The following is a 24,445-nucleotide window of genomic DNA, read 5'->3' as shown; positions in this document are numbered from 1 at the left end:
GGGGCGCAGGTCAGGGGGAGGGATGTACATTAGCGCTCCAGCAGATGTGGTGACGGGGGTGCAGGTCAGGGGGAGGGGTGTACATTAGCGCTACAGCAGATGTGGTGACGGGGGCGCAGGTCAGGGGGAGGGATGTACATTAGCGCTCCAGCAGATGTGGTGACGGGGGCGCAGGTCAGGGGGAGGGATGTACATTAGCGCTACAGCAGATGTGGTGACGGGGGCGCAGATCAGGGGGAGGGATGTACATTAGGGATACAGCAGATGTGGTGACGGGGGCGCAGGTCAGGGGGAAGGATGTACATTAGCGCTACAGCAGATGTGGTGACGGGGCGCAGGTCAGGGGGAGGGATGTACAGTAACGCTACAGCAGATGTGGTGACGGGGGCGCAGGTCAGGGGGAGGGGTGTACATTAGCGCTACAGCAGATGTGGTGACGGGGGCGCAGGTCAGGGGGAGGGGTGTACATTAGCGCTACAGCAGATGTCGTGACGGGGGCGCAGGTCAGGGGGAGGGGTGTACATTAGCGCTACAGCAGATGTGGTGACGGGGGCGCAGGTCAGGGGGAGGGGTGTACATTAGCGCTACAGCAGATGTGGTGACGGGGGCGCAGGTCAGGGGGAGGGGTGTACATTAGCGCTACAGCAGATGTCGTGACGGGGGCGCAGGTCAGGGGGAGGGGTGTACATTAGCGTTACAGCAGATGTGGTGACGGGGGCGCAGGTCAGGGGGAGGGATGTAAATTAGCGTTACAGCAGATGTGGTGACGGGGGCGCATGTCAGGGGGAGGGGTGTACATTAGCGCTACAGCAGATGTGGTGATGGGGGCGCAGGTCAGGGGGAGGGATGTACATTAGCGGTACAGCAGATGTAGTGACGGGGCGCAGGTCAGGGGGAGGGATGTACATTAGCGTTACAGCAGATGTGGTGACGGGGGCGCAGGTCAGGGGGAGGGATGTACATTAGCGCTACAGCAGATGTGGTGACGGGGGCGCAGGTCAGGGGGAGGGATGTACATTAGCGCTACAGCAGATGTGGTGACGGGGGGCAGGTCAGGGGGAGGGATGTACATTAGCGCTACAGCAGATGTGGTGACGGGGCGCAGGTCAGGGGGAGGGATGTACATTAGCGCTACAGCAGATGTGGTGACGGGGGCGCAGGTCAGGGGGAGGGATGTACATTAGCGCTACAGCGGATGTGGTGACGGGGCACAGGTCAGGGGGAGGGATGTACATTAGCGCTACAGCAGATGTGGTGACGGGGGCGCAGGTCGGGGGAGAGGTGTACAGTAACGCTACAGCAGATGTGGTGACTGGGCGCAGGTCAGGGGGAGGGGTGTAAAGTAACGCTACAGCAGATGTGGTGACGGGGGCGCAGGTCAGGGGGAGGGGTGTACATTAGCGCTACAGCAGATGTGGTGACGGGGGCGCAGGTCAGGGGGAGGGAAGTACATTAGCGCTACAGCAGATGTGGTGACGGGGGGCAGGTCAGGGGGATGGATGTACATTAGCGCTACAGCAGATGTGGTGACGGGGGCGCAGGTCAGGGAGAGGGATGTACATTAGCGCTACAGCAGATGTGGTGACGGGGGCGCAGGTCAGGGGGAGGGATGTACATTAGCGCTACAGCGGATGTGGTGATGGGGGCGCAGGTCAGGGGGATGGATGTACATTAGCGCTACAGCAGATGTGGTGACGGGGGCGCAGGTCAGGGAGAGGGATGTACATTAGCGCTACAGCGGATGTGGTGATGGGGGCGCAGGTCAGGGGGAGGGTTGTACATTAGCGCTACAGCAGATGTGGTGACGGGGGCGCAGGTCAGGGGGAGGGATGTACATTAGCGCTACAGCAGATGTGGTGACGGGGGCGCGGGTCAGGGGGAGGGGTGTACATTAGCGCTACAGCAGATGTGGTGACGGGGGCGCAGGTCAGGGGGAGGGGTGTACATTAGCGCTACAGCAGATGTCGTGACGGGGGCGCAGGTCAGGGGGAGGGGTGTACATTAGCGCTACAGCAGATGTGGTGACGGGGGCGCAGGTCAGGGGGAGGGGTGTACATTAGCGCTACAGCAGATGTGGTGACGGGGGGGCAGGTCAGGGGGAGGGATGTACATTAGGGATACAGCGGATGTGGTGACGGGGGCGCAGGTCAGGAGGAGGGATGTACATTAGCGTTACAGCAGATGTGGTGACGGGGGCGCAGGTCAGGGGGAGGGATGTACATTAGGGATACAGCAGATGTGGTGACGGGGGGCAGGTCAGGGGGAGGGATGTACATTAGGGATACAGCGGATGTGGTGACGGGGGCGCAGGTCAGGGGGAGGGAAGTACATTAGCGCTACAGCAGATGTGGTGACGGGGGCGCAGGTCAGGGGGAGGGATGTACATTAGCGCTACAGCAGATGTGGTGACGGGGGCGCAGGTCAGGGGGAGGGGTGTATATTAGCGCTACAGCAGATGTGGTGACGGGGTCGCAGGTCAGGGGGAGGGATGTACATTAGCGCTACAGCGGATGTGGTGACGGGGGCGCAGGTCAGGGGGAGGGATGTACATTAGCGGTACAGCGGATGTGGTGACGGGGGCGCAGGTCAGGGGGAGGGATGTACATTAGCGGTACAGCAGATGTGGTGACGGGGGGGCAGGTCAGGGGGAGGGATGTACATTAGCGTTACAGCAGATGCGGTGACGGGGCGCAGGTCAGGGGGAGGGATGTACATTAGCGCTACAGCAGATGTGGTGACGGGGGCGCAGGTCAGGGGGAGGGATGTACATTAGCGCTACAGCAGATGTGGTGACGGGGGCGCAGGTCAGGGGGAGGGATGTACATTAGCGCTACAGCAGATGTGGTGACGGGGGCGCAGGTCAGGGGGAGGGATGTACATTAGCGCTACAGCAGATGTGGTGACTGGGCGCAAGTCAGGGGGAGGGATGTACAATAGCGCTACAGCAGATGTGGTGACGGGGGCGCAGGTCAGGGGGAGGGATGTACATTAGCGCTACAGCAGATGTGGTGACGGGGGCGCAGGTCAGGTTGAGGGTTGTAAATTAGTGCTACAGCAGATGTGGTGACGGGGGCGCAGGTCAGGGGGAGGGATGTACATTAGCGCTACAGCAGATGTGGTGACTGGGCGCAAGTCAGGGGGAGGGATTTACATTAGCGCTACAACAGATGTGGTGACGGGGGCGCAGGTCAGGGGGAGGGTTGTAAATTAGTGCTACAGCAGATGTGGTGACGGGGGCGCAGGTCAGGGGGAGGGGTGTACATTAGCGCTACAGTAGATGTGGTGACGGGGGCGCAGGTCAGGTGGAGGGATGTACATTAGCGCTACAGTAGATGTGGTGACGGGGGCGCAGGTCAGGGGGAGGGATGTACATTAGCGCTACAGTAGATGTGGTGACGGGGGCGCAGGTCAGGGGGAGGGATGTACATTAGCGCTACAGCAGATGTGGTGACGGGGGGCGCAGGTCAAGGGGAGGGATGTACATTAGCGCTACAGTAGATGTGGTGACGGGGGCGCAGGTCAGGGGGAGGGATGTACATTAGCGCTACAGCAGATGTGGTGACGGGGGCGCAGGTCAGGGGGAGGGATGTACATTAGCGCTACAGTAGATGTGGTGACGGGGGCGCAGGTCAGGGGGAGGGATGTACATTAGCGCTACAGCAGATGTGGTGACGGGGGGCGCAGGTCAGGGGGAGGGATGTACATTAGCATTACCGCAGATGTGGTGACGGGGGGCAGGTCAGGGGGAGGGATGTACATTAGCGCTACAGCAGATGTGGTGACGGGGCGCAGGTCAGGGGGTGGGATGTACATTAGCGTTACAGCAGATGTGGTGACGGGGGGGCAGGTCAGGGGGAGGGATGTACATTAGCGCTACAGCAGATGTGGTGACGGGGGGCAGGTCAGGGGGAGGGATGTACATTAGTGCTACAGCGGATCTGGTGACGGGGGCGCAGGTCAGGGGGAGGGATGTACATTAGCGCTACAGCAGATGTGGTGACGGGGGCGCAGGTCAGGGGGAGGGATGTACATTAGCGCTACAGCAGATGTGGTGACGGGGGCGCAGGTCAGGGGGAGGGAAGTACATTAGTGCTACAGCAGATGTGGTGACGGGGGCGCAGGTCAGGGGGAGGGGTGTACATTAGCATTACAGCAGATGTGGTGACGGGGCGCAGGTCAGGGGGAGGGATGTACATTAGCGTTACAGCAGATGTGGTGACAGGGGGCGCAGGTCAGGGGGAGGGGTGTACATTAGCGGTACAGCAGATGTGGTGACGGGGGGCAGTTCAGGGGGAGGGAAGTACATTAGCGCTACAGCAGATGTGGTGACGGGGGCGCAGGTCAGGGGGAGGGATGTACATTAGCGCTACAGCAGATGTGGTGACGGGGGCGCAGGTCAGGGGGAGGGATGTAAATTAGCGCTACAGCAGATGTGGTGACGGGGGGGCAGGTCAGGGGGAGGGATGTACATTAGGGATACAGCGGATGTGGTGACGGGGGCGCAGGTCAGGAGGAGGGATGTACATTAGCGTTACAGCAGATGTGGTGACGGGGGCGCAGGTCAGGGGGAGGGATGTACATTAGGGATACAGCAGATGTGGTGACGGGGGGCAGGTCAGGGGGAGGGATGTACATTAGGGATACAGCGGATGTGGTGACGGGGGCGCAGGTCAGGGGGAGGGAAGTACATTAGCGCTACAGCAGATGTGGTGACGGGGGCGCAGGTCAGGGGGAGGGATGTACATTAGCGCTACAGCAGATGTGGTGACGGGGGGGCAGGTCAGGGGGAGGGATGTACATTAGCGCTACAGCAGATGTAGTGACGGGGGGGCAGGTCAGGGGGAGGGTTGTACATTAGCGTTACAGCAGATGTAGTGACGGGGGGGCAGGTCAGGGGGAGGGATGTACATTAGCGCTACAGCAGATGTGGTGATGGGGCGCAGGTCAGGAGGAGGGATGTACATTAGCACTACAGCAGATGTGGTGACGGGGGCGCAGGTCAGGAGGAGGGATGTACATTAGCACTACAGCAGATGTGGTGACGGGGGCGCAGGTCAGGGGGAGGGATGTACATTAGCACTACAGCAGATGTGGTGACGGGGGCGCAGGTCAGGGGGAGGGGTGTACATTAGCGCTACAGCGGATGTGGTGACGGGGGCGCAGGTCAGGGGGAGGGATGTACATTAGCACTACAGCAGATGTGGTGACGGGGGCGCAGGTCAGGGGGAGGGGTGTACATTAGCGCTACAGCGGATGTGGTGACGGGGGTGCAGGTCAGGGGGAGGGATGTACATTAGCACTACAGCAGATGTGGTGACGGGGGCGCAGGTCAGGGGGAGGGGTGTACATTAGCGCTACAGCGGATGTGGTGACGGGGGCGCAGGTCAGGGGGAGGGATGTACATTAGCGCTACAGCAGATGTGGTGACGGGGGCGCAGGTCAGGGAGAGGGATGTACATTAGTGCTACAGCAGATGTGGTGACTGGGCGCAGGTCAGGGGGAGGGATGTACATTAGCGTTACAGCAGATGTGGTGACGGGGGTGCAGGTCAGGGGGAGGGATGTACATTAGCGTTACAGCAGATGTGGTGACGGGGGCGCAGGTCAGGGGGAGGGATGTACATTAGTGCTACAGCAGATGTGGTGACGGGGGCGCAGGTCAGGGGGAGGGATGTACATTAGCGCTACAGCAGATGTGGTGACGGGGGCGCAGGTCAGGGGGAGGGATGTACATTAGCGCTACAGCAGATGTGGTGACGGGGGCGCAGGTCAGGGGGAGGGATGTACATTAGCGCTACAGCAGATGTGGTGACGGGGCGCAGGTCAGGGGGAGGGATGTACATTAGTGCTACAGCAGATGTGGTGACGGGGGCGCAGGTCAGGGGGAGGGATGTACATTAGTGCTACAGCAGATGTGGTGACGGGGGCGCAGGTCAGGGGGAGGGATGTACATTAGCGCGACAGCAGATGTGGTGACTGGGCGCAGGTCAGGGGGAGGGATGTACATTAGCACTACGGCAGATGTGGTGACGGGGGCGCAGGTCAGGGGGAGGGATGTACATTAGCGCTACAGCAGATGTGGTGACGGGGGCGCAGGTCAGGGGGAGGGATGTACATTAGCACTACGGCAGATGTGGTGACGGGGCGCAGGTCAGGGGGAGGGATGTACATTAGCGCTACAGCAGATGTGGTGACTGGGCGCAGGTCAGGGGGAGGGATGTACATTAGCACTACGGCAGATGTGGTGACGGGGCGCAGGTCAGGGGGAGGGATGTACATTAGCGCTACAGCAGATGTGGTGACGGGGGGCAGGTCAGGGGGAGGGAAGTACATTAGCGCTACAGCAGATGTGGTGACGGGGGCGCAGGTCAGGGGGAGGGATGTACAGTAACGCTACAGCAGATGTGGTGACGGGGGCGCAGGTCAGGGGGAGGGATGTACAATAGCGCTACAGCAGATGTGGTGACGGGGGCGCAGGTCAGGGAGAGGGATGTACATTAGCGCTACAGCAGATGTGGTGACGGGGGCGCAGGTCAGGGGGAGGGATGTACATTAGCGCTACAGCAGATGTGGTGACGGGGGGCAGGTCAGGGGGAGGGATGTACATTAGCGCTACAGCAGATGTGGTGACGGGGGCGCAGGTCAGGGGGAGGGATGTACATTAGCGCTACAGCAGATGTGGTGACTGGGCGCAGGTCAGGGGGAGGGATGTACATTAGCGCTACAGCAGATGTGGTGACGGGGGCGCAGGTCAGGGGGAGGGAAGTACATTAGCGCTACAGCAGATGTGGTGACGGGGCGCAGGTCATCAGCAGAAGTGGACGGCTAGGGGTGTGTCATTGGATTGTATTTATCTCATCACCATACATTACTGGTGACTGGCCTCTCTGCATCTATTCCTGGTGTTGGGTGTTATCTGCAACTGCGATGCATGAATAACTGTCTGTATTGCTGGCGCCCCCCGCAGGCTCTCTCTTGCGCCGTTGGAAGAGGCACTGGTTTGATCTGTGGATGGACGGTGGTCTAGTCTACTACACCGATGAGAGTCGGCAGAACATGGAGGAGCAGATCCTCCTGAAATCTAACTGTGTGAATGTCAAGTCTGGGCAGGAGTGCGGAGGTGAGTGTCATGTGACCTCGGGTACTCCCACCGCTGAGTGCACCCGTCCTTTCTACTGGAGGTTGGCCCTCAGTGAGTTGGTTCCTTTATCCAATCACTCAACACTGAGGGATGAGTCCGCGGGTGGCCAGGAGTAGAATAAAGTCTATGTCACTTGAAGTCTCTGCCGCCCCTGAGGTCCCAGCTGTCGCCTCTCATTCGTCGTCTTCTAATCGGGCGCACTATGCACCTTCCAGCTGATTCTTATCATGTGCAGGACAGGCGGCCATCTTGTGTATGATATAAGACGCCATTTACACCTTTCTGTTCTGCAGACATGCTGCCGCCGGAGGGGAGCTGCCAGGACTTCTTACTGACTGTAGAGATGAGAGACCGCTCCAAACTGTACCTGTGCGCGGAGAGCGAGGATGACGCCGTGTGAGTATCAGGGGCCCCAGGGGCCGGTTAGAGGGCTGAATTACTGTAAGGCCCTGAGCGTCGGGGTATAAGGCGGGAACAGTTCTATGGTGCTTTGCAGTCAGGGCATGTTTTGGAAGGCATCATCAATCTGATGCAGAACCCACAATGGCTCCTATTGGTGTGCCTGGCCCACGTGCTTACCCGCCAGAAATCCAGCGCTAGCCAGGTTGTGTAGAGACTGCACAGAGCTAGAGTTTATAATAGGGACACCTAGCGCTACAGTATAATGCACTGTCAGTTCTAGCACAGCGTAGTAGACTGTTACAGATACACATCTGTGGGTCTTATCTCTTATTGCTCCAGGTGGGAGTAGTGTGATTACCGAGTGCCCAAGAAAATAATTTATCAAATATCCAGGGCTTACTTAGTGCTGCCCCCTAGAGTTCTGGATGACCCGAGACGTGTGGGAAACATTCAAACGGCTGTTGACAGGAGGTGTGTGGTGAAGGTAGATCCTGATTGGCTGGTTTCATCTGCTGCCCAATCAGGATACACATTCACTGCTCACGCCTCCAGCTGTGTGATTGTTATCTGACTGCCCTGTGTCTCCTCCAGAGAAAGGGTTACTGCGGCCAAAGCTAAAAGACAATGCTAGTGTGTACCTTTGGGTCTTCCGGTATTCTGTATGTCCATCCGATGTAACGTTATGACAATAGTGGGGGGAAAGAAATACCTTAATATCTGCCTTAGTAACGCCTGCGGGTTGTGACCTGTTGCTAGCTGTCCGTGTGTCACTCAGTACAGTGTAGCTTGGACCTATCCCTTTACCAGATAAAGGGGGTAATTCTGAGTTGATCGCAGCAGGAACTTTGGCCCTCATTCCGAGTTGATCGGTCGCAAGGCGAATTTAGCAGAGTTACACACGCTAAGCCTACGCCTACTGGGAGTGAATCTTAGCTTCTTAAAATTGCGACCGATGTATTCGCAATATTGCGATTACTAACTACTTAGCAGTTTCAGAGTAGCTCCAGACTTACTCTGCCTGTGCGATCAGTTCAGTGCTTGTCGTTCCTGGTTGACGTCACAAACACACCCAGCGTTCGCCCAGGCACTCCCACCGTTTCTCCGGCCACTCCTGCGTTTTTTCCGGAAATGGTAGCGTTTTCAGCCACACGCCCCTGAAACGCCGTGTTTCCGCCCAGTAACACCCATTTCCTGTCAATCACATTACGATCGCCGGAGCGAAGAAAAAGCCGTGAGTAAAAATACTTTCTTCATAGTAAAGTTACTTGGCGCAGTCGCAGTGCGAACATTGCGCATGCGTACTAGGCGGATTTTCACTGCGATGCGATGAAAAATACCGAGCGAACAACTCGGAATGAGGGCCTTTGTTAGCAGTTGGGCAAAACCATGTGCACAGCAGGGGGGCAGATGTAACATGTGCAGAGAGAGTTAGATTTGGGTGTGGTGTGTTCAATCTGCAATCTAAATTGCAGTGTAAAAATAAAGCAGCCAGTATTTACCCTGCACAGAAACAGATTAACCCACCCAAATCTAACTCTCTCTGCACATGTTATCTCTGCCCCCCCTGCAGTGCACATGGTTTTGCCCAACTGCTAACAAAGGGGGCCATTCCGAGTTGTTCGCTCGTTATTTTTTTTCGCAACGGAGCGATTAGTCGCTAATGCGCAATGTCCGCAGTGCGACTGCGCCAAGTAAATTTGCTATGCAGTTAGGTTTTTTACTCACGGCATTACGAGGTTTTTTCTTCGTTCTGGTGATCGTAATGTTATTGACAGGAAGTGGGTGTTTCTGGGCGGAAACTGGCCGTTTTATGGGAGTGTGTGAAAAAACGCTGCCGTTTCTGGGAAAAACGCGGGAGTGTCTGAAGAAACGGGGGAGTGTCTGGGCGAACGCTGGGTGTGTTTGTGACATCAAACCAGGAACGAAACTGACTGAACTGATCGCAGTTGCCGAGTAAGTGTGGAGCTACTCAGAAACTGCTAAGAAGTGTCTATTCGCAATTCTGCCAATCTTTCGTTCGCAATTTTGATAAGCTAAGATTCACTCCTCTAGGCGGCGGCTTAGCGTGTGCAATGCTGCTAAAAGCAGCTTGCGAGCGAACAACTCGGAATGAGGGCCAAAGTTCCTGCTGCGATCAACTCAGAATTACCCCCAAAGTTCTTCCTGGGTGGATCTCACTTTCTACAGTTTCATAGCTGTATGTAATTGTGGTAATTACTGTGATTGCAGTTCCCAGTAGTCAGCGTTGCAGGACATCAGGGCAGCGGGATTACCGGCAGATCCTGCCAGTTGGCCGGTCTGCAGATTAGAGACAATCTACGTTCTTGGCACAAACTTCATGATATCAGCTATCCCGAGCTGACCTCCATCACCCGAGTGACCTCACGCCACAGAGACCTTGTATAACCAGGCTTATATATTTATATATGGGATATACTTTCCCGACGCAGGGAATTATAAGGGTATTATAAGTCCACTTGCAGTTCCACAGCTAAGCAATGGCACAAGATAGCAGGCTGATTGCTTTTATACAGGTAATGTGTCTGTCAGTCACGTCTGATGTATGTAATGATTTACAGTAGGGTGTGTGTTACTCGTTAGAATAGACAGGGTTTCCTTGTGCGCTGAAGTGACACCAGAAGTAATCGATTTTTATTTGATTTGATTTTTTTTCATTAGCGATGTCATATGTAAACTCATCCATTATACACATATTATTTCCAGGAGTTTATTCCTATATAATATCATCCCCTGTGTGTTCTATACAAAAATAACATTATATACAAAATATGATGATACAATATACCCAACAGTACTACAAGTTCTGCGGATATTTTGGACCTTACCAGATATCGATCCTCCAACCAAGCCTGGGCTTCATGTACTGTATGTATGTGTGTAAAGGTGAAACTAATATATTATATAGACTCATTACATGCAAAGTGAGAGATTTCAAGCCTTTATTTGTTATCATTTTGATGATTGCGGCTTACAGTTTAAGAAAACCCCAAATCCATACTCTCAGAAAATTAGAATATTACATAAACTCAATAAAAAATGGATTTTAAATACAGAAATGTCATCCCTCTGAAAAGTATAATCATGCCTATGTACTCAGTACTTGGTTTGGGCCTCTTTTTCATGAATTACTGCCTCAATGCGGCGTGCAGTGGTGCCGAGAGAGGGGGGAGAGGGTACAAATTACCTGGGCCCAGGTGTGATGGAGGGGCCCAGTGAGTGTCCAGTAGGGGCCCAGCCCCCCTCCCCCTTACCTGGCAGCAGTAGCTGCAGCTCTCCTCCTCAGCCCAGCACACGCCGCTGTGTGCTGAGCTGCAGTGTGGCCATGGAGGTGCTAAAATACTTTTTTTTTTCAGTATTTTGTTCTAAGGGTACATGACCACACCTCCTGTGATTAGGCCACGCCCCTTTAAAAGTACCTGGGCCCAGCTCTCGACTGCCCTGGCGGTGTGGCATGGATTCTATCAGTCTGTGGCACTGCTGAGGTGTCATGGAAGACCAGGATGCTTCAATAGCGGCCTTCAGCTCTTCTGCATTGTTCGGTCTCATGTCTCTCATCTTTCTCTTGGCAATGCCCCATAGATTCTCTATGGGGTCCAAGTCAGGCGAGTTTGCTGGGCAATCCAGCACCGTAATCCCATGGTCATTGAACCAGGTTTTGGTACTTTTGACAGTGTGGGCAGGTGCCAAGTCCTGCTGGAAAATGAAGTCAGCATCTCCATATGTCTGCTGAAGGAAGCATGAAGTGCTCTAAAATGTCCTGGCAGATGGCTATGTTGACTCTGGACGTAATAAAGCACAGTGGACAAACACCAGCAGATGACATGGCTTCCCAAATCAACACAGACTGTGGAAACTTCACACTGGACTTCAAGCATCTTGGATTATGCGCCTCTCCATTCTTCCTCCATACTCTGGACCTTGGTTTCCAAATGAGATGCAAAATTTGCTCTCATCAGAAAAGAGGACTTTGGACCACTGAGCAGCAGACCAGTTCTTTTTTTCTTAAGCCCATGTAAGGCACTTCTGTCGTTGTTTGTTGTTCAGGAGCGGCTTGACAAGAGGAATCCGACATTTGAAGCCCAGGTCCAGGATCCGTCTGTGTGTGGTGGCACTTGATGCACTAACTCCAGCCTCAGTCCACTCCTTGTGAAGCTTCCCCACACTTTTGAATGGCCTTTTCCTGACAATCCTCTCCAGGCTGCGGTCATCCCTGCTGCTTGTGCACCTTTTTCTTCCACACGTTTCCCTTCCACTTATCTTTCTATTAATGTGCTTTGATACAGCACTTTGAGAACATCCAACTTCTTTTGCAATTTCCTTGTGAGGCTTTCCCTCCTTGTGGAGGGTGTCAATGATGGGTTTCTGCACAACTGTCAGGTCAGCAGTCTTCCCCATGATTGTGATTTGTACTGAACCAGACTGAGAGACCATTTAAAGGCTCAGGTGGTTTGGATTAATTAGCTGATTAGAGTGTGACACTTTGAGCCTACAATATTGAATCTTTTCACAATATTCTAATTTTCTGAGATTTGGGGTTTTCTTAAACTGTAAGCCACAATCATCAAAATGATAACAAAAAAAGACTTGAAATATCTCACTTTGCGTGTAAGGAGTCTATATAATATATTACTTTCACCTTTAAAAACATGGCACCTCACAAAATGGCTGCCTCCCCTGTGTATACTTAAACCACAAGCCTTATTTGATGAGTGGGTTTATTTAGCATTTAGAGGATCAGTTGGAGCCCTTGAGTGATGCTGTACTCTGTGTTTCGCTATAGCGTCCATATCCTTGCATCTGTCTCGTCCACTAACGTAGAACTGTCGCAATGACTTACCCTCCAACATTTTATACATAAAAATCGGTACAAATTAGGAAAGGGGCGTGGCCACATGCAAAGGGGTCGTGGCCATGACCCCTTTCCTATACTTTCCATGGAAGTTTGGAGAGTCAAAAATCGGTACAAACCATACAAAATAGGTTCTGTACCTGCCAACAAGGTCCAGCTGGAGGGTATGCAATGATCGTGGGGGATGCGGTCAAGATCCCTCCAGACGGAATCCCGGCGGTCGAAATACCGACACTAGGATCCCGACCGGCACAATCTCGACATATTCTCCCTCTGTGGGTGTCCACGACACCCATAGAGTGAGAATAAATAATTGTGCCGAGCGTAGCGAGGCACCGTGCCCGCAGCGTGGCGAGCGCAGCGAGCCCGCAAGGGGCCTCGTTGCGCTCGCCACACTGTCGGAATTGTGCTCGTCGAGATCCCGGTGTCTGTATTTCGACCACCGGGATCCCGTCCGGCGGGATTACGTACTGATTCCGATCGCGGATGTCCAGGTTTCAGATTGCGTTAAAACTCTAGATAACAAATTTGCCAGGTCCAGTGTAATTATTTGGAGGTTCCCAGTTGTCTGCTTTGTACTAGTCCTCAAAATATTTTTAGATCTAGGGGGAGACGCACTAAAGCCTTGGATAATAATAAAGTGGAAAGAGATAAAGTACCAGCCAATCAGCTCCTAACTGCCATGTCACCGTCAGTGTTTGAAAGATGACAGTTATGAGCTGATTGGCTGGTACTTTAGCTCTCTCCTCTTTATCACTCCTCAAGGCTTAGTACATCTGCCCCCTATAGTGTTGGAGGAAGTAATTGACCCTTGTACACCTGTCGTCCTCTTCTTACAAGGGTAATGGTACAAGGACAGTTGCTATCAGATCCTGATCTAGCATAGGCACTGCTATAGTTATTTCGCCTGCGTTCAGAGTCCGTATAACAATGTGACCGCGTAACGTCTCTCTCTGATTGTCCTGTCTTTGTCTTCAGAGCTTGGAAGATGGCTCTAGAGGATGCAAGATTCCATCCGGTAAGTGTGGCGTTTACATGGCAGCTCTGTGTACCAAAGCTTTACCCACTGGCTAACGTGAAGTGCTCATCAGTGTAGGGTCCGGGTTTTCTGTGGGCAGTATGTAAAGTGCTGAAGAGATGGACTGCCAAAAGGTGAAAGGTAATAGGGAACGTTTTAAGCAATACCATAGAGATGATAACCAAAAATAATTACTCAGAAGTGGCCTCTAATTAATAAGAGATGTTTCTACAGCGGGGTACACTGATATTCCACAGGGAATAACATCGGGGTGTAGAGTTGGATCTTGATCCGAGGTACCAACAGGCTAAAAACTTTGACTGTTCCCAGGATGCACCGCCTCCTCTATATAACCCATTTTCCCATTGGTATATAACCAAAATTCTGTTTTACTTTCTGGGCTGTTGGGTGTGTAAGGTTAATGTTTTGGCTTACTGATGCTCCCTCTAGTGATCAGGCTGTGGCTGTTGTCATAGTAACTAAAAGGAAACCTGCCATTGGTTAATAGCGTATACTGCTGCTTCCAATAGGTTACTATAACTGAAGCCACGTACTAATCGGATGAGGGCGCATCAGTAAGGAGTAGGGAAACTGCTTCATGTACACAGGGGGCCCTTAGAAATGTTTCTGTGGTTCCCACAGTTGTCTAGTTATGCCCCTAGCTATACATATAATTGATTGTAATATTACAAATGTTGTACCACAAGAGCTAAAACTAACTTTTATTTTCCTCTCTGGGGTACCAGTTAGACATCAGGTAACATATATATTATACTCAGCCATATTGGGTGATATATATATTATACTCAGCCATATTGGGTGATATATATATTATACTCAGCCATATTGGGTGACATATATATTATACTCAGCCATATTGGGTGACATATATATTATACTCAGCCATATTGGGTGACATATATTATACTGAGCCATATTGGGTGATATATATATATTATACTCAGCCATATTGGGGGACATATATATTATTTTATTATTTTGAGCCATATTGGGTGACATATATTATACTGAGCCATATTGGGTGATATATATATTATACTCAGCCATATTGGGGGACATATATATTATTTTGAGCCATATTGGGTGATATATATTATACTCAGCCATATTGGGTGATATATATATTATACTCAGCCATATTGGGTGACATATATATTATGCTGAGCCATATTGGGTGATATATATATTATACTCAGCCATATTGGGTGATATATATATTATACTCAGCCATATTGGGTGACATATATATTATACTCAGCCATATTGGGTGACATATATATTATACTCAGCCATATTGGGTGACATATATATTATACTCAGCCATATTGGGTGACATATATATTATACTCAGCCATATTGGGTGACATATATTATACTCAGCCATATTGGGTGATATATATATTATACTCAGCCATATTGGGGGACATATATATTATTTTATTATTTTGAGCCATATTGGGTGATATATATTATACTCGGCCATATTGAGTTTTATATTATTATACTCGCCCATATTGGGTTTTATATATATCTATATATATATATATATATATATATATATATATATATATATATATACCAAACGTAATGTCCGCACTCCATACAGCTTAGAACAACAGCGGGGTGCTCCAATAGAGATCAAAAGATCCTTCCATATACAATTTGTTTGAATTGCGCACTCACCATTTGAAGAAAAAAAGTTCTATATTTAATAGGCAATATACTCACAAAAAACATAGCAAAAAGTGCATATGTGCAAATGTCGACGTTTCGGTTCACTAGGGACCTTCCTCAGGACAAACAACTGTGCATCCATGAAACAGCTCAGCCAAAAGCAGAATGAGCTGTTAATCCAAACCATATGGGTATTTAAACCATGGATCTTTACCCACAACCACCCTGTATAACACCAATGCAACATGGGATATCAAAAACATATATGACTCAATAGTGTTTGTTAACAATAATGTACAACAAAGATAAAGGTGAGCAATGGGCATTGATATATAATAGAGCGCTGTGAGGGATATCAGGGGAATATTACATGTAGAAAAGACTAAATATCTCATAATCACGCCAAACAGGAAGTGTCATGCGTTCCACTAAGCTTGGAACGCATGATCAAACACTCTCTCAGCGCTGAAAAAGGCGGAAAACAACTTACGCCGGAAATACCATGCGTTCCACTGCAGTGGAACGCAAATACTGGAAGCGCTACCCGGAGCGCAAGAATAAACACAATGTCTGATCACTTAGTTAATCATGAGTCATGACAGTAACAGAACATACAAAAGACCATAGAACAAACTAAATACATGACTAATCATAATATTTGAATAACCTCAATCGATGTAATATACCATGTTGAATAGGTATGAGAGTGGGTGTGGCCATGATCCAAAGTGCACAAAAGACTGTCATCATGAAATAATGCCAATACACATACAAACATATAACAGACAAAACACTACAATAAAGGTCACCTCTGTCTAAAAAAAGGGGAAACTGAAAAAAAAAATATATATGTGATTCTTAAAGAATCACATATTCAATATCATACATATTTAAAGCAAAGTATTGTATGAATTGTGTTCATTGAGTCCTTGTGGATGAACAGTGTCCAATGTATAAATCCAACGGACTTCACACTTTTTAAGTTTGCTTAACCGGTCACCACCCCTGATATCGATTGGAATGTGATCAATTAACATACATTTAATGCTGGCCATTGAGTGGCCAGCTTCTCACTTGGTCTATCATTCGTTCCCACATGTGCACACAATAATTTTCAGTGGTCCGTTGATAATTTTAAGCTAGGACGGAAGCTACGTTTGCGTGAGTTTTTTGGTAACACCGAACCTGCTCCTCCCAGTTCTCATATTCTTAAGGCTCCTAGTCAGTTCGATCCACATAGTTCTAATGCCAGCCTTAAAATGTTCTTACGGGTTGTTGAAAATGATATGGTCTTGAATACCCACAAACCTAGATATAACAACCTTACACCCTCCCAAAGATCTGCTCTTAAGGGTCTGATCAGTAATGATCAGGTGGTGATCCGTCAGGCAGATAAGGGGGGTGCGGTTGTTTTACAAGATTGGTCTAAATACAACAGTGAGATCCTTAAACAATTGAGCGATAGCAATACATATCGGAGAGTTTATGACAATCCTATGCCACGTCTAAAACGTATCATTGACAGGACATTGGATTCAGCTCTCACACATGGCTGGATCGAGGCTGATATGATGGGTTTCCTTAAAGTTGAACATCCGGTTTGTCCTATTTTGTATACGTTACCTAAGATACACAAGTCTTTAGTGGATCAGCCTGGACGACCCATCATATCAGCCCGAGGGTCCTTGCTACAACCGTTAGCTCAGTTTGTGGATGCTTTTCTGCAGCCCATTGTGACTTCTTTACCGAGCTACCTTAGGGACACTAGTCATTTCCTTGACGGAATTAGGGATTTAGGACATTTACCTAATAATACACTGCTGGCCGCACTTGATGTCAATTCCCTCTATACTGTTATCCCACACGAGGAGGGGTTGGCATTAAGTAGCAATGGCATTAAGTTTACATCCCCCTCAAGGACCACCTTCTGAATTTTTGTTGAAGCTTACACGTTTGGTTTTGTCTAACAATCATTTCCTTTATAGCGGTGCCAATTATATGCAAATTAAGGGCACCGTTATGGGGTCGAATTTGGCGCCTGCATACGCCAACTTGTACATGGCATGTTATGAACAGAAATATATTTTGCCTTTGTTGGTTCATCAATACTCTATTATAAGAGATTTATTGACGTCTTTTTTTTGTACTTTGGATTGGCACCAGCGAACAGTTTACCGCAATGGTTAATCACCTTAATACCCTTGATACCCCAATTAGATTTACGAGTAAAGTTGATCCGATTAGTATAAATTTTTTGGATGTTAAGGTGCATACACACAGAGCGATATAACTGAGCAATTTTGACTATATAGTCAAAATCGCTCAGAAAGTTAGTGCCAGGTCGCTATCGCTGCTAAAAATAGACTGTGCAGGCAAGTCAATTTTGGCTATGTCGCTGGGAAAGAAAAAGCATCCCCTTGCTTGAATGAGTTAGCCAAATTCGCCCATAGCCAAAATCGCTGGTAAAGTTAGTCAAAATCGCTGGAAAAGTTAGTCAAAATCTCCCACTGCCAGTTCAAGGGAAATCGCTCGGTCAAAATCTCTCATAGTCAAAATCTCTCCGTGTGTATGCACCTTTACTCTTTTCCGGCACGAAGATACCTTGGTCACTACCTTATACAGGAAGGACACTGACCGCAATACGTTACTGTATTCCACGAGTCACCATCCAAGCCCCCTCAAGGAGGGATTACCGATCTCTCAGTTTTTAAGAATTTTGAGAATTAACACTGATTCGCACCGTGCAGAAGAACAGATAAATGAAATGACACAACGCTTTCTCTCACGAGGTTATTCTCAAAAAACCATCAGCAGATGCCTTCATAAAGCACGTAATAAATTTTCTGGCAATACTCACATTAAACATTTTGACAACAGTCGTATTATCTTCACAAGCACCTATGACTGCATGGCCCAACAAGCTATGTACCTATCGAAGAGGTCCGAATTTGAGAAATATACTTATGCGTCCCCTACTACAGCCACGGAAGAACCAGGGTACTTGGTTACCAGGTAGGAGGACGGGATGTTTCAGATGTGCAGATTGCACAACCTGTCGCTTGATGCTTACGGGGTCCTCTTTCTCACATCCACACAGCGGCAAAAAAATACGTATTCGACACCATCTACATTGCCAGATGAGTTTCGTCATCTACTTCTTACTCTATCCCTGTGGACTTATGTATGCTGGCATGACCAAGAGGAACTTTAGGGACCGCATGGCCAATCACAGGTCCTCAATAAGGGCGGCATTTGAAACTGGTATGTCAAATAAACCAGTGGCAAGGTATTTTTTGGAAGCTGGTCACTCAATGGCCAGCATTAAATGTATGTTAATTGATCACATTCCAATCGATATCAGGGGTGGTGACCGGTTAAGCAAACTTAAAAAGTGTGAAGTCCGTTGGATTTATACATTGGACACTGTTCATCCACGAGGACTCTGAACACAATTCATACAATACTTTGCTTTAAATATTTATGATATTGAATATGTGATTCTTTAAGAATCACATATATATATTTTTCTCTAACGTCCTAGTGGATGCTGGGGACTCCGTAAGGACCATGGGGATAGACAGGCTCCGCAGGAGACATGGGCACTTTAAGAAATAATTTAGGTTCTGGTGTGCACTGGCTCCTCCCTCTATGCCCCTCCTCCAGACCTCAGTTTGATACTGTACCCCGACGAGCTGGGTGCTTTTCAGTGAGCTCTCCTGAGTTCGCTGAGAGAAAGTATTTTGTTAGGTTTTTTATTTTCAGGGAGCTCTGCTGGCAACAGACTCCCTGCATCGTGGGACAGAGGGGAGAGAAGCAGCCCTACTCTCTGAAGATAGGTCCTGCTTCTTAGGCTACTGGACACCATTAGCTCCAGAGGGATCGTACGCAGGATCTCACCCTCGCCGTCCGATCCCAGAGCCGCGCCGTTGTCCCCCTCGCAGAGCCGGAAGACAGAAGCCGGGTGAGTATGAGAAGCAAGAAGACTTCAAATCGGCGGCAGAAGACTCCGTTCTTCACTGAGGTAACGCAGAGCACTGCAGCTGTGCGCCATTGCTCCCACACTACACCCACATACTCCGGTCACTGTAAGGGTGCAGGGGAGGGCGCCCTGGGCAGCATTTGGATCCTCTGTTTGCAAAAGTAAACATATATACAGTTGGGCACTGTATATATGTATGAGCCCCCGCCAAGAAAATGCATATTTAAGCGGGACAGAAGCCCGCCGTCGGGTGGGGGGGGGGGGGGGCTTTTTCCTCAGCACTCACTTTTTTCTCCACAGCTCCGCTGAGAGGAAGCTCCCCAGGCTCTCCCCTGCAGATTCACGGTAGAAGAGGGTAAAAAGAGAGGGGGGGGGGGGCACATATATTAGGCGCAAAAAACACAATATAAACAGCAGCTACTGGGTTGACATTAAGTTACTGTGTTATTCCTGGGTTATAGCGCTGGGGTGTGTGCTGGCATACTCTCTCTCTGTCTCTCCAAAGGGCCTTGTGGGGGAGCTGTCTTCAAAAAGGGCATTCCCTGTGTGTATGGTGTGTCGGTACGCTTGTGTCGACATGTCTGATGAGGAGGGCTATGTGGAAGCAGAGCGGGAGCAAGTGAATGTGGTGTCTCCGCCGACGGCGCCGACACCTGATTGGATGGATATGTGGAAGGTTTTAAATGATAATGTTAATTCCTTGCATAAGAGGTTAGATAAAGCTGAAGCCTCAGGACAGTCAGGGTCCCAACCCATGCCTGATCCTATGTCGCAGAGGCCGTCAGGGTCTCAGAAGCGCCCACTATCCCAGATTGTTGACACAGATACCGACATGGATTCTGACTCTAGTGTCGATTTCGATGATGCAAAGTTACAGCCAAAGTTGGCTAAATCACTCCGATATATGATTATAGCAATTAAGGATGTTTTGCACATCACAGAGGAAACCCCTGTCCCTGACACAAGGGTTTATATGTATAAGGGAAAGAAACCTGAGGTAACTTTTCCCCCCTCACACGAACTGAATGAGTTATGTGAAAAAGCTTGGGAATCTCCAGATAAAAAAAATGCAGATTTCCAAACGGATTCTTATGGCGTATCCTTTCCCGCCAACGGACAGGTTACGATGGGAATCCTCCCCTAGGGTGGACAAAGCTTTAACACGCTTATCCAAAAAGGTAGCCCTGCCGTCTCAGGATACGGCTACCCTCAAGGATGCCGCTGATCGCAAACAGGAGGGTACCCTGAAGTCCATTTATACACATTCAGGTACCTTGCTCAGACCGGCAATCGCGTCGGCCTGTGTCTGTAGTGCAGTAGCGGCATGGACTGATACCTTATCAGAGGAGTTGGATACCCTAGATAGGGATACTGTTTTATTGACCCTGGGGCATATTAAAGACGCTGTCCTTTATATGAGAGATGCTCAAAGAGACATTAGTCTACTGGGTTCTAGAATAAATGCTATGTCAATTTCTGCCAGAAGGGTCCTGTGGACTTGGCAATGGACAGGTGATGCTGACTCAAATAGGCATATGGAGGTTTTACCTTACAAGGGTGAGGAATTGTTTGGGGAGGGTCTCTTGGACCTGGTCTCCACAGCTACTGCTGGAAAGTAAATTTTTTTGCCATATGTTTCCTCACAGCCTAAGAGAGCACCGTATTATCAAATGCAGTCCTTTCGATCACAGAAAAACAAGAAAGTCCGAGGTGCGTCCTTTCCGAGGCAGGGGCAGAGGAAAGAAGCTGCACAACACAGCTAGTTCCCAGGAACAGAAGTCCTCTCCGGCCTCTACAAAATCCACCGCATGACGCTGGGGCTCCACAGGCGGAGCTGGGCCCGGTGGGGGCACGTCTTCGAAATTTCAGCCACAACTGGGTTCACTCCCAGTTGGATCCCTGGGCAATAGATATTGTGTCTCAGGGATACAAGCTGGAATTCGAGGAGATGCCCCCTCACCGATACCTCAAATCGGCCCTGCCAGCTTCCCCCCACGAGAGGGAAATAGTGTTAACTGCAATTCACAAATTGTATCTTCAACAGGTGGTGGTCAAGGTTCCCCTCCTTCAACAGGGAAGGGGTTATTATTCGACCATGTTTGTAGTCCCGAAACCGGATGGTTCGGTCAGACCCATATTGAATTTAAAATCCCTGAACATATACCTGAAAAGGTTCAAGTTCAAGATGGAATCGCTGAGAGCGGTCATCGCAAGCCTGGAAGGGGGGGATTTTATGGTGTCTTTGGACATAAAGGATGCATACCTTCATGTCCCCATTTAGCCACCTCATCAGGCGTACCTCAGATTTGTGGTACAGGATTGTCATTACCAATTTCAGACGTTGCCGTTTGGTCTCTCCACGGCACCGAGAATATTTACCAAGGTAATGGCGGAAATGATGGTACTCCTGCGGAAGCAAGGAGTCAGAATTATCCCATACTTGGACGATCTCCTCATAAAAGCGAGATCAAGAGAGCAGTTGCTGATCAGCGTAGCACTTTCTCTGGAAGTGTTACGGCAACACGGCTGGATTCTAAATATTCCAAAGTCGCAGTTGGTTCCTACGACTCGTCTGCCTTTCCTGGGCATGATTCTAGACACAGACCAGAAAAGGGTTTATCTCCCGATGGAGAAAGCTCAGGAACTCATGACACTGGTCAGGAACCTATTAAAACCAAAACAGGTGTCAGTGCATCACTGCACTCGTGTCCAGGGAAAGATGGTGGCATCATACGAGGCCATTCCCTTCGGCAGGTTCCATGCGAGGACTTTTCAATGGGACTTACTGGACAAGTGGTCCGGATCACATCTTCAGATGCATCGGTTAATCACCCTATCCTCCAGGGCCAGGGTGTCACTCCTGTGGTGGCTACAGAGCGCTCGCCTTCTCGAGGGCCGCAGATTCGGCATTCAGGACCTGGGTCCTGGTGACCACGGACGCAAGCCTCCGAGGTTGGGGGGCAGTCACACAGGGAAGAAATTTCCAAGGTCGGTGGTCAAGTCAAGAGACTTCCCTTCACATCAACATCCTGGAACTAAGGGCCATATACAACGCCCTACGTCAAGCGGAGACCCTGCTTCGCGACCAACCGGTTCTGATTCAGTCAGACAACATCACCGCAATGGCTCATGTAAACCGCCAAGGCGGCACAAGGAGCAGAGTGGCGATGGCTGAAGCCACCAGAATTCTTCGCTGGGCGGAGAATCACGTAAGCGCACTGTCAGCAGTGTTCATCCCGGGAGTGGACAACTGGGAACCAGACTTCCTCAGCAGACACGACCTCCACCCGGGAGAGTGGGGACTTCATCAGGAAGTATTCGCACAGATTACAAGTCGGTGGGAACTGCCACAGGTGGACATGATGGCATCCCGCCTCAACAAAAAGCTACAGAGGTATTGCGCCAGGTCAAGAGACCCTCAGGCGATAGCTGTAGACGCCCTGGTGACACAGTGGGTGTTCCAGTCGGTCTATGTATTTCCTCCTCTTCCTCTCATACCCAAGGTGCTGAGGATAATAAGAAAAAGAGGAGTGAGAACAATACTCATTGTTCCAGATTGGCCACGAAGGACTTGGTATCCAGATCTGCAAGAAATGCTCACAGAGGACCCGTGGCCTCTTCCTCTAAGACAGGACTTGTTGCAACAGGGGCCCTGTCTGTTCCAAGACTTACCGCGGCTGCGTTTGACGGCATGGCGGTTGAACGCCAGATCCTAGCAGAGAAAGGCATTCCGGATGAGGTCATTCCTACGCTGATAAAGGCTAGGTAGGACGTGACAGCTCAACATTATCACCGTATATGGCGAAAATATGTTGCTTGGTGTGAGGCCAGGAATGCTCCAACGGAGGAATTCCAGCTGGGCCTTTTCCTTCACTTCCTACAGTCCGGAGTGAATTTGGGCCTAAAATTGGGTTCCATTAAGGTCCAGATTTCGGCCCTATCCATTTTCTTTCAAAAGGAGTTGGCTTCTCTACCTGAAGTTCAGACGTTTGTAATGGGAGTGCTGCATATTCAGCCCCCTTTTGTGCCTCCAGTGGCACCTTGGGATCTTAACGTGGTGTTGAGTTTCCTGAAATCCCACTGGTTTGAACCACTCAAAACGGTGGAGTTGAAATATCTCACGTGGAAAGTGGTCATGCTATTAGCCTTGGCTTCGGCTAGGCGTGTGTCTGAGTTGGTGGCTTTGTCTCATAAAAGCCCCTATCTGGTTTTCCATGCGGATAGAGCAGAATTGCGGACCCGTCCACAATTTCTGCCGAAAGTGGTTTCATCCTTTCATATAAACCAACCTATTGTGGTGCCTGTGGCTACTACTGACTTGGAGGATTCCGAGTTACTTGATGTGGTCAGGGCTTTGAAGGTTTATGTAGCCAGAACGGCTAGGGTCAGGAAAACAGAGTCGTTGTTTATCCTGTATGCTTCCAACAAGCTTGGTGCTCCTGCTTCAAAGCAAACTATTGCTCGCTGGATCTGTAACACGATTCAGCAGGCTCATGCTGCGGCTGGATTGCCGCTGCCAAAATCAGTTAAGGCCCATTCCACTAGGAAGGTGGGCTCTTCTTGGGCGGCTGCCCGAGGGGTCTCGGCATTACAGCTTTGCCGAGCGGCTACCTGGTCAGGTTCAAACAGTTTTGCAAAGTTCTACAAGTTTGATACCCTGGCTGAGGAGGACCTTGTGTTTGCTCAATCGGTGCTGCAGAGTCATCCGCACTCTCCCGCCCGTTTGGGAGCTTTGGTATAATCCCCATGGTCCTTACGGAGTCCCCAGCATCCACTAGGACGTTAGAGAAAATAAGATTTTACTTACCGGTAAATCTATTTCTCGTAGTCCGTAGTGGGTGCTGGGCGCCCGTCCCAAGTGCGGACTTCTTCTGCAATACTTGTATATAGTTATTGCTTCAATAAGGGTTAAGTTATGGTTGCATCAGGGTTTGACCGGATGCTCTGTTATTTGAAATACTGTTAACTGGTCGTTATCACTTGTTATACGGTGTGATTGGTGTGGCTGGTATGAATCTTGCCCTGGATTACCAAAATCCTTTCCTTGTACTGTCAGCTCTTCTGGGCACAGTTTCTCTAACTGAGGTCTGGAGGAGGGACATAGAGGGAGGAGCCAGTGCACACCAGAACCTAAATTCTTTCTGAAAGTGCCCATGTCTCCTGCGGAGCCCGTCTATCCCCATGGTCCTTACGGAGTCCCCAGCATCCACTACGGACTACGAGAAATAGATTTACCGGTAAGTAAAATCTTATTTTTTCAGTTTCCCCTTTATTGTAGTGTTTTGTCTGTTATATGTTTGTATGTGTATTGGCATTATTTCATGATGATAGTCTTTTGTGC

General features: G+C 50.0%; 1 protein-coding gene across 6 annotated transcripts in view; it reads left to right on the top strand.

Moving 5' to 3' along the window:
- PLEKHB1 (pleckstrin homology domain containing B1) overlaps positions 1-24,445 on the top strand; it is a 210,709-nt gene that overhangs the window by 180,555 nt on the left and 5,709 nt on the right. For all 6 annotated transcript variants that reach the window (XM_063951184.1, XM_063951186.1, XM_063951187.1 and 3 more), the window contains exons 3-5: positions 6,967-7,119; positions 7,434-7,536; positions 13,391-13,430. In XM_063951184.1, the coding sequence (XP_063807254.1) occupies positions 6,967-7,119; positions 7,434-7,536; positions 13,391-13,430 (296 nt within the window). The remainder of the gene's footprint in view (positions 1-6,966; positions 7,120-7,433; positions 7,537-13,390; positions 13,431-24,445) is intronic.

The sequence above is a fragment of the Pseudophryne corroboree genome, chromosome 2 (assembly GCF_028390025.1).
Source record: "Pseudophryne corroboree isolate aPseCor3 chromosome 2, aPseCor3.hap2, whole genome shotgun sequence".
Lineage (NCBI taxonomy): Eukaryota > Metazoa > Chordata > Amphibia > Anura > Myobatrachidae > Pseudophryne > Pseudophryne corroboree.
This window is presented reverse-complemented; position numbering and strand designations above follow the sequence as displayed.